This window comes from Mya arenaria, chromosome 3 (genome assembly GCF_026914265.1).
Source record: "Mya arenaria isolate MELC-2E11 chromosome 3, ASM2691426v1".
NCBI classification, from domain to species: Eukaryota; Metazoa; Mollusca; class Bivalvia; order Myida; family Myidae; genus Mya; species Mya arenaria.
In genome coordinates this window covers 21,299,173-21,310,433 of record NC_069124.1, presented here as the reverse complement: position 1 = coordinate 21,310,433, position 11,261 = coordinate 21,299,173, and the positions used below count along the sequence as shown (strand labels likewise).

The following is an 11,261-nucleotide window of genomic DNA, read 5'->3' as shown; positions in this document are numbered from 1 at the left end:
TATAAACCAGTACAAAAAGCATGGTAATTTCTACAAATATTGCCTGCTCCAACAGTGTAAGGAAGTTGTAGTTTAACTAGATAATTCTGATTCCAGAGGTAACATAAATTGTTCAGGCTATATGCAAAAACGTGTTATGTATATTTAATAAACAACTACTAAGAACTGTTGATATTGTCTTATCTTTAGTTTTGTGACCATACTATTTTAACTTTGAATCCTGAATACGGAAGTATACAGGTACATACTCAGTCTCAGGTTCAAGGTAATTCTGTCCAAAAACCTTTCTCTCTAGCCAATGATGAATTGTTTACTTATAGACTATGCTATTTTAATGCTTATTATATATAATGCTTTCCTACATTTTCAGGTAGTCAGTTTGACAATGTCGTTTTAACTATACACAACGGGGAAAGTATTACGTGGTCCTCCATAAATAATACCGTCCGTTCCGTGGATATGCATCCATTTAATTTGATACAAATTATAAGACTATCAAGTACACATCAGAGTGGTGGGGTTATGGTCATATGCAATGTGAAAGTGTATGGACCGGACTATTGTAAGTAAATTTGTTATTTCCTTAAATGAACTAGTTGCGTATAAATGTAATTTGATGATACAATCTAAATGCGATCTGCAACAGCAACTTTATATTACATCTTCCAATCATTTCGTTTAAATCTTCAATTCAACGGTGCAAATCATGAAAGAATCTGGTAGTTTGTGGATAAAACATGTACAATTGTCGTGCCGTTTAACCTGTTGTGGGAGTTGATAAATTTAAGCCTCGTTTTCTGATTGCTCATTGTTTTATCGGTATCCACACTACTTAAATAATAATGGTACTGATAGAGTTAGAAAACGGTCGAATGATGACTTTATTGGCAAAGATAAATTGTTGAGCGCTTGATTAAATTCAGTGCTAGAGCGCTAGAACTCAAACTGGTTTAAGGATTATTTCACTTGATTTAATTATAACTACATGGCATGATATTTATTACGGCTGTCAGCAAATTTCGTAGTTAAAACAACCACTTAAATGGTGAATTTTACTTTTGAAAGTCTTTTATTCGATCAAAACTCATTTAAAGAATTCAGATTATGCATTAGGTGTAACGTAACTCTAGACGTCCTTACATACAGTGACTGGTTTACCAACCCAATCCTCAGTGTATAACACCGATTGCACGCCCGATAAAGCATTAAAGGTATCGAAGATCCTGGTACAAACGATATACAACTGTGTCAAGCCTGTAGTGTTACAGCTGGAGCAAGCCTGTGGTGGTCACTCGATTTAGGCGGCGAACACCTGATTGGAAGCACTCAAGTTGTTGGACGCGGTAAAAGAGTACATGATGCTCTCATTTGTTGTGCAAAAATTATTAAGAAACTGTCAACCTATTAAACGCCCTAAAATACTACTGGTAATTACATCCAATGTCTTTATCGAGACTCATAGGAGCAAGTTCAAACCAAGGATATATTTTCACCAAACGAACATAACGCCTAAATGTCTTTTTATAAGTAATATACAACATATTGTAATAATTGTTGTAGTTGTACAGTCGTGAGCGGTTTTTAATTGCTAAACGTTATAGTTTCTTTAAAGAAGCATACATATTAGATCATAGGATATAAAGCAGAAAGCTGCGATATACAAAAATATTAAATAACATTTCAGTTCACAATTTAAACCTCAAAAGCGTTTTATATGTGTCACATTAGAAATTGATTTCATTGATTGATAAACCATGGTGATGTAAGGTTACTTCAATAAACTACTTATTTTTTCCCGCCAATTAACTTAATAGACAATAAGGTAAGTGTATGCGTAACTAAACCACATATGCGTCAAACACTTATCTCTTTCAGATGTTGATTCACAAAGTAATGGCCTGCTAGTTTCTATTGCTAACGCATTGATAGGCAGCCACGTAATTATAACAGGGAACATGAGTCAACTTGGATTAGACCAACAGATAACCCCACCTAGACTTGCACGTCACATCAACATCACGACTGTCTCAAGAACACAGCACTACATGGTCCTTTGCGAAGTGAAAATATTTGAAACTGGTAAATTCATACAATATAAATGGTAATAAAGTTACATTTTAATCATACCATCTTTCAGTTTAAAAACAACAACCACGAATTATTGTTGTATTAACCTTGCATTTACAAACAAGGTGTGATATCTTTTTTTTATTTTAACTCGAGATTTATACAGTTTGATATTGGGCAAAGGGTGAATATTTCGTGTCCTAAATAATATATTAGTAGCAAATCATAGACTATAAGTTCTATGATTTAACGTTAACGAAGGCGCACTTAAGGGAGAATTTGGAATTAGTTCCACAAACGAGTGTTGCTTTTGTTAGTCTAAAATGTTGCATTCCGGTGTAATCTATTCATATTTTCTATACTTTTTTGACTAACTATTTTTAAAGTGATAATTTATCCATCAGATCTAATTGAATCTAGTTTCAAACCTCGTTGAACATGTCTTAAGCATACCATTAAGGATGTCTGGCATTCCTTATGCGCGTTAAATGGGAAAAGTGACTGAACAATTTGGTTCCATCAACGCATAATTTGTTCCTTTACAGATTGCCCAAATGGAACATATGGAGATGGATGCGCTGGAAACTGTCGACATTGCAAAGGAGGTTTTCAACAGTTTGACCATATTTACGGAACATGCAACATGGGATGTGAAACAGGATTTGTAGGACTGCTTTGTGTGCATAGTAGGTATTTTATACTTCAAGAATGAATAAAAATAACTTTATGCATTCGCACAAGCACAATTTGACACGAAAGCGGGAAATGTAAGTGCAAATTCAAAATAAAAACTTGTAATTCGTCTCATTTTTGAGACTGAACTCAAGCAAATGAGCCGACCTTTGGGTATTGAAAATGACACAATATATTATTATTTCAAATAAATATTCACAAGTTTTATAAAATTATCGTCTGCATGAAGCAATGACCGTTTACTAATGTATATATGCAATCTTAGAATAAAACAAATTGTTGTAGTTTCCAAATGTTCAAAAAGCAAACACGCACCTTACAGCTACCTTTTCCGGCCCGGTCAACAGTTTTGAATATGAAATTACTTTAAAATAGCATTTAATTCAGAGATGTAAGTAATTTGTCTTTCACTTGCAGGCTGCAACATCAGTTTCTACGGTGAAAACTGTACAGAACGTTGCGGGAACTGTTTAAATGGTAGCCGTTGTAATTTGAAAAATGGAAGCTGTCCAGGAGGATGTTCACCGAGCTTTCTCGGAGTTTACTGTAATCAAAGTACGGATATAATACTTTAAGGTATAGATTATTCACCCATACCACAATACCTTGAATCTTTAAAATCGAATTACTGAATTATTGGTTACCATTATGGCCAAGGTAACGGAAAATTTCAAATAAATGTATTTTTATTGAACGTGTCATGAAGTAAATAGTTCGCGCTTGGTCGTCCACTAACATGTAAATTACCGTTACACTCATACTTACTTTAGATAGTAATCATGTACCGTAATGAAACTTGGTCTTAAAAAGTTTAATTGGAGTCTTACTTTCTTATTTCATTTGAAAAATGTATGTTTAATTCCAATGGTATTTCGACTAAGAAAACGATTTCCGTACAATATATAATGTACATGTTTCGGGTAGTGTTGGATATTGGCATGTAGCAAGTCAATGAAAAGACGTACGTTGTGATTGAATTTGAGGAACATAGGCCATAGTCAAGGTAAATGCAACTAGAATATGAACACGATTTAAGAATAAGCATTTGGTTTCGGCTATTTCGTAACAGTATAACCTTCGGTTTACACATGAGAATGTGTTAGTATGAACGCAAAATATAATCCGCATATGTTTTTCTTGAGCGCCCGTTCTGTGTCGATGTGTGAACTGTTGTTACCGGTGATTTTACTCTGCGGTACTACTTCAAATTGTTCATCGCACAACATGATGCATTGGAAGTGTCATCACTTTATATCCTATACATACTCCGTTTGCACGAACTACCAAGGAAAGACATAGCAACTATATTTGAAATGTCTTGCTCTTTAATTTATTGCTTAGAATATGCTATAAGTAGAGACAAATATTGACTTATAGTCTAATTGTACTGTATGAGAGTAAATAATTGTATTTAAAAATATCTGCACTTGTTCTAGCTGATACAAATATAACTACACTCTAAAACTCGTGTCAATATTTTCATTTGAAAAATCAATAAGCTGCACGTTGTAGCGTTCGCTTTTACTATTTTACGTTTGTCTGTACAAGCCCTCTTACGGTTTGTACGTGTATGCAAGGGACTACTTCTTTTTGCCGGAGAGATAGGCATTAAAAATATGGGCCCCACTGGACCCTGAAAATGGGAACCAGAAAAGCTCGTCATACATTGTTCATATAAAGCGCCGTGCATGCCGGCAAGCAAATTGTACATGTTTTGGGCGGGGTTCGACCTCCGTTAACCAATTAAAATTCAGTACGGAAACACCCGAGGTACATGTACTTTTTAGATCGGAACTTCCAGTTTTGGATATGCGTTAAAAATAGTATTGCGTTTAATAGGAAAGGCTGATTTACTTCTGTGAATTACAGGAAGTAGCAAAATGGTTTTTGTCATTTGAGCCGTTATTACATCCAATAAATTCACTACGTATCGCTGAAACTAAATGCTTAAATGGAATCAAACTTGAATATATTAATCCGCATTTCACGCTACAATGAACTTGATGAAGATTTCAAGCGAGCATTGGACGCTATTTTGTTTGCAACAAACAATAAATGGAGCCATAACAAATCCTTCTGCCAGTTTTGAGAGCAAATAAGTCTAAGTGAGTTAATCTGAGATGCATTTTTTTTTTTATTGAATTTCATATATTTTGAAAACTGTTTACTAGAAACTTCACGTTTAATCTATCTCCGCGGTCCAATCGAGGTACGGGTTTTCCCAGATTAACGGAGATTTAGTACCAGTAACCGCTTAATTATCGTTTCAAGAGCATTCACCGATTTCGTACTTTCCGCGGAAAGAGCACTTTCCGCTTACTAGTCATACCGGTACGATATTAAATGGGTACGAATTCTCCAACATCCGTTTCCAACTTCTGACACTATGTAAATATTGCCATTTCTGCTTTTATTTTTCAGTTTGTTTTTGTTTGATAGCATTAAATTAAACGGTTTAGTATCGGTTTTTCAACGATTGTTTGGGATATTAAGCTGCTATTTAAAAAGATCTAAAAGTAGGTAAAACAATTTGTTCATGTCATGCATATTCTAAACGATCTGCATTATGACCCATAACAAACAAAACAAAACAGAAACGTTACTTTCTGTACTTTCTAAATGCGTGAGTCACAATGATGTTTTTAAGATTGAATGTATTACTGAATGCTATAAATTAACAGTGATTGGGCTAGTCATATTTATTGTTTTAGTATTGTTCTTAATTGACAGGTAAACACTGCAAAATGTGATAGAAAAAGAGAAACTATTAAGCGTTCATTTAGACCTAATTTTATACATGTATGTTTTATTTATTGAATACTCATGTACCTTTTTGATCTTATATAAACAATTTATGCACTCGTCTATTGTAACCACTGCCCCCTTGGGACCCTTTCATAGCACTTGCGCCCCCCCCCCCACACACATATGTAATATCCATCCCCAACACAATCTAGTTTAAACACCAGCTTCACCAACCCAACTCGAAGACTTTTATTAGTGAATGTCCTTATGAGAATAAGTTTTTAGTAATTCCATCAACCAAGAATAGTGCAACTTTTAAGTGACTTAAACATTTGTTATTGTTTGCGACAAGTTGGAGATGGGGATGATCACAGACCAGCCAGCCAAACTTAAATTGGAGCAGACATCATGCAGTAATTGAATAGTATTTCACAATCACTTTTTGAAAATGAATCCAAACAGAAGCATTGTTTGAGCAGATTTGATTCTTTTTAGTTAATCTTTTCTGTTTGTTTCATTCGTAATTGACTTTGTTTCGTGCCAGCTATAAAATATTTCCGGTCGCGGCCATGAGATCATGTCATTTTCTAATAAAACAACAACCTCTGCGTGTTTGTCAATTTTTCTATTTTGTTTGCCTCTATTTGAGCATTACACTAGGAACTGATTCTATAAGCCGTTTAACAAAACTTAAAATATCAGCTAGGCAAATAAGATTAAAAGTGTGTCATTCACATCAAGGTTTTTTAACTTTACCACAATACTTCTTAATACATTTCAACATTCTGTAAAAACACAAATGTATTGTTTCTTTTTTATAGCCACCTAGTTGCAGAAGCTCTCGAGGACCTTGATGGACAAAAATGCAGTTCAAGATAGTTCTGTATGGAATTCCATACAGCCTCCAGGAAATGGAAAATGTCTTCAAGTAAGAAAAGATTCTAAGCAAGTGCATTTCGGACTCCTCCAAAATGCTTCTTTGTTATCAATTACCTTGGAGAGTTAAATACTAATTCCAGGTATTTAAACATAATATATTTCATCATTTTTTCTTAATCTTTGAATCCATTAAATTACGCTATGTGACTATTACAAATTTATGACTACATATAGAATTTTGTATGCCTCTAATGATTGTTAAGTGGCATACATGTACCATCAAAGAAGTAGATAGTACTTTTATTCTGTTAAAAACATTTATTTTATTTGCAGATCTTGATGTGCCAGCAGCCTGAAGTGGTCAAACCATTTGAAACTTGAAGTGAATACAGCACAGAATCCCATATTTCAAGAGAATGCAGATGTTAGTCACCCCTTGTTTTGTGTAAATAATACAAAATGTGACATTTACAGCGAATATGTAATAAATGAGCAAACATATAGACAATTGCAAAACTCTGTTCTATTAATTTTGTGCCAAATTTATCATTTAAAACAAGAAACTATCAGTTTTTGCTAGTTTGTTCGTTTTTTTTTTGCATGATATTTTCAAGAAGCGATCGGTTCAGTATAATTTATAATTTATTATAGTAGTTATAGTGTTTTGACTGTCAATGAATTAAAGATCACTAGTTGTATATTGTTGAATTGACATGTTAAATATTTAATATCCAGCTGTCAGTACAGAAAGCATTGATTGTGCTTTTGAGAACACTGAATTTTATTAACATAATTTGACACTGTACATATTGCAAGCATTTTTGTTTCAGATAAATATATATGAATTAATAGAAGATAACTGTAGCATTAATTTGTGCATATTCGCATATGTGAATAAATTAATAGCCTTATGATGGCATTCTGTATAAATAATGTAATAAACTGATTTCAATTATTCTAATTATTTTCATAAATAAATGGTTTTGGAATGAAAATTTGGGCTTGCTCTATTGTCTGGTACACTCAACAAGTATATATGAAATAGGGCTTAGTAAGCTCAGCTGACAGTTATTCACTGTGTTCTTATTTGGGTGTGTTCCAACAATATCACTGACTTGATTACTTTTTTGTATATATGCTATATAGGCGCTAAATTTAGAATATATTTTCAGCTCATTTGAATGTTGAGTGTAATTGCAATTTATCATTTCTTTTTAGATCACCCTGTGGGTTCAAATATTATTTGATGGTTACAAGTCATTTGTTTGAAATTACATCTTGAAAAGTTTAAACTTCTTTAACATACTGGGTCTTCAAGAAAGTCCCATAATATGGAAATTTGGTTTGACTATTTCCATGCTTAATTCAAAATATACTTCATGTGAAAAATGTTATTAGAGGTCGTATCATATTGGGCCCTTATAAGTCTAGAAAATTTTAACATTTTTTTATTCATACATTTTATTTCCCACCAGATGTAAAAAAACAAACAACCTTTTTTTTTTTAAAAAGCAAGACAAAAAGATCACTGTGGGTGATCTGTAAATACTACATGTGTACATGCATGTTTAAGTGTAAAAGGTATAATCAGATCTACTTTAGTGTTTACCTGATTTTAGCAAAGCTGTTTAAAAAAATAATTAATTGAACTTTAAATAATTTTGATCATTAGACATAATGACACAAATTATTTAAATTGAAAGCATCGTTTAGATAATTCTGTAATGAAAGCAGTATTTGTAAATGCCCTAAAAATCTAAACAACACATATGTTGATTATTTACATTTTGCAACTTTATTTTTTGGAGGGAGGGTATTTATTTGTAACACTAAGAATATATTCTGTATTCTCACTGAGATGTTTTGCAGACAATTTGCTGGACCTGCTTGTACAATTAATAATTCAACAATGCTTTTGGTTAGGGAGTCTTGCTTGATTATTATTAGTAAATAAGTAAATATTTTGCCATGTTTTACCATCATATTTAGATAGATTTTTGCCCATTTAATTATAGTGATAGCTATACCCCTGATTGTAGTATGCTTCAGTGCAACATTATTTTTATGTGATCATTATTTATTTATTTTCAGTTTGAAACATATTCTTCAAATGTGTTTTGTACTTGATCTCAAATGCATAGTAGCTTAATTGAACTTAAATACGAAGAACATCTCCAAACTTAAACATATATAATATATAGTAATGCATTATATATACTGTATATACTATTATAGTAGATGGTTGTGTATATACTAAATAAATTGCTAACAACAACAAAACTGCTTGTTATTTAAAAAGTTTCATTAACATATACAAAAAACGTTTCCCTTTTACTCCTAGTATGTTTCACTTAGTCATTTAGTAAACTTTAACGTCAATAACGGCAATAACACTTCAAGCCTGCAGAGGCAGCGCCTTACTTCATATTATTCATTCTGTAACTTCTGACGAAACTAGTTCATTCGTGCTAAATATTCGCATTTTACAGTTCGTAAAAATTATATACCGTCCCTGATATAATCTCAACTGTAAAGGTCATTCATATTTCTCTTAAAATGATTTAGAATGTAAATTTAATTGACTTCACTGAATTTAAAAAAAACAAAATCTTAAATATTGAACAGTTCTATTAATGTTCCGAAACTATACTTCAGAAAAAATAAGAACACTTGTAGAACTGAATTTAATAGCTTTTAAAGTGTTCCATGACTGCTTCATAATATAAAGGTATTATCTTAAAAATCTACAATGTTACAGAACTGAACGTTAGATCTTTCTGAGATTATTTGTCGAACTGAATTTGGTTTAAAAGTATTCATGGTTTTCTAAGGAGAAAGGTCAAAAGTATTCATTAACTGTTCAAGAATGTCTTTAAAACACATTTGGAGATATTTCTGACTGCGTTTTGCAGGGTTAACTCTTAAATTAAAAAAAAAATAACGGAAATGCGAGTACTTTCTTGTTTGTTTCAAGTTTTTTGTTAGTATAATGGCATGTTCAACGGTTAGGATTAATGTAAGTCTAGCAATCCGAAATGCAAAATGTTGTTTACTCCAGGCAGGTGGAATGTTTAAGATCATAATGTCATCATCTTGTTTTTTTATATATCAAACATATTTGAACATTATTTACTATTATTATACCACTGAGGTTCACATGAACAATTTCTAAACTCATTCATGAATATTGCATGCATTATTGAGATTCTCAAAAAAAATTATGAACTGTTCCTTAAGATATACGTATAAGTATGTGGTTGTATCATAATGATCGAACCAGCCAGTACTTTACTGTGTTTTCTGTGTGATATATTTTTAAATTACAAAAATATTGATACTATTATAAGTAACGGGGTAATTAGGTAACCCGATATGGGATATACGGGACAAAGGAAACCAAAGCGGCTTAGAGCGAAGCTCGAACCCGAAAATGGTTTCATGCGCCACGTATATCCTAAAGCTGCAAGTAGCTTCATTGCATGACCCTTTACAAATATAAAACAAGGCATCGTTATCAGTAAAGATATGTTTTAATTGAAACTTTGTTTTTAATGCATCATCAGAGTTATGGCCCTTTCCTTAGGTGAGCGTTGTTTTTCCATTATGGCCCTCTTGTTTAAATAGCATTTAATTCAGAGATGTCAGTAATTTGTCTTTCACTTGCAGGCTGCAGCACCAGTTTCTACGGTGAAAACTGTACAAAACGTTGCGGGAACTGTTTAAATGGTAGCCGTTGCGATTTGAAAAATGGACGCTGTCCAGGAGGATGTTCAGCGGGTTATCTCGGGGTATACTGTAATCAAAGTACGGATAAAAAATACTTTAATGTATACATTATTCATCGAAACCTGAATGACTTGATTCTTAAAAATCGAATTACTGAATAACTGGTTTCCATTATGGCAAAGATAACGGAAAATTTCAAATAAATGTATTCTTAGAGAAAGTGTCTTGTAGTAAATAGTTCACGCTTGGTCGTCCTATTACATGTAAACTACCGTTACTCTCATACTAACTTTAAATAGGACTCATGTACCGTAATGAAACTTGGTCTTAAAAATTTCAATTGAAGACCTACTTTCTTTTTTCATATGAAGAAAGCTTGTTTAATTCCAATGGTATTTCGACTAAAAAGCCGATTTCCGTACATTTTATAACGCAGAGGTTTTGGATAGTGTTGGATATTGGCATGTAGCAAGTAAATGAGAAGACGTACGTTGTGGTTAAGTTTGAGGTACATAGGCCACAATCAAGGTGAATGTGACTAGAATATGAAACAGATTTACCTCTAAATAATTATAGCCAAGAGTGACTTGTTCGATCCAGTCTCTAATTTACAGTGGATTCTTGGTGATATATTTCCAAATTACAAAAATATTGAATAATATTATAAGCTACGAGGTAAGTAGCTGACCCGATATGGGATATACGGAACAAAGGAAACCATAGCGGGTGAGAGCGATACTAGAACCCGAATATGGTTACCTGTGCCCCGTATATCTCATATCGGATCACCTACTAACCCATAAACGTATATATATCACGTTCACAACCTGTTTACATGTTTCATTTATTCACCGGTATCGATAAATAGACGTCATTTTGGTACGATATAAATTTGGGGACCCAATATGGAAAAATATGGTGTCCCCGCGTGACTGGTCAGGAACCAATAGCGTTGCGTCATTTATGTTGGAGGCGAGATACTATGAAAACATAGTGACTTAACTTATAAACTTCCACGTAACAAAAACGAAGAAAACAACTTTTTAAACGAATCAATGTTTGGCACATGAAATCGTATCTTATCTGTTTACAGTTGTATGCTTTTTAGACTTAAATCTGATTAAATTAGGATCCGAAAAATTTGCAAAGTT

The 11,261-nt window shown here is 32.8% G+C and overlaps 1 protein-coding gene across 1 annotated transcript in view; it reads left to right on the top strand.

Moving 5' to 3' along the window:
- The first annotated feature begins 1,955 nt into the window (after positions 1-1,955).
- The window catches only part of LOC128225815 (multiple epidermal growth factor-like domains protein 10), a 44,546-nt gene continuing 35,240 nt past the window's right edge, over positions 1,956-11,261 (top strand). Inside the window, exons 1-3 of the mRNA XM_052935711.1 lie at positions 1,956-2,079; positions 2,613-2,753; positions 3,178-3,315. Coding sequence (XP_052791671.1) covers positions 1,956-2,079; positions 2,613-2,753; positions 3,178-3,315 — 403 coding nt within the window. The remainder of the gene's footprint in view (positions 2,080-2,612; positions 2,754-3,177; positions 3,316-11,261) is intronic.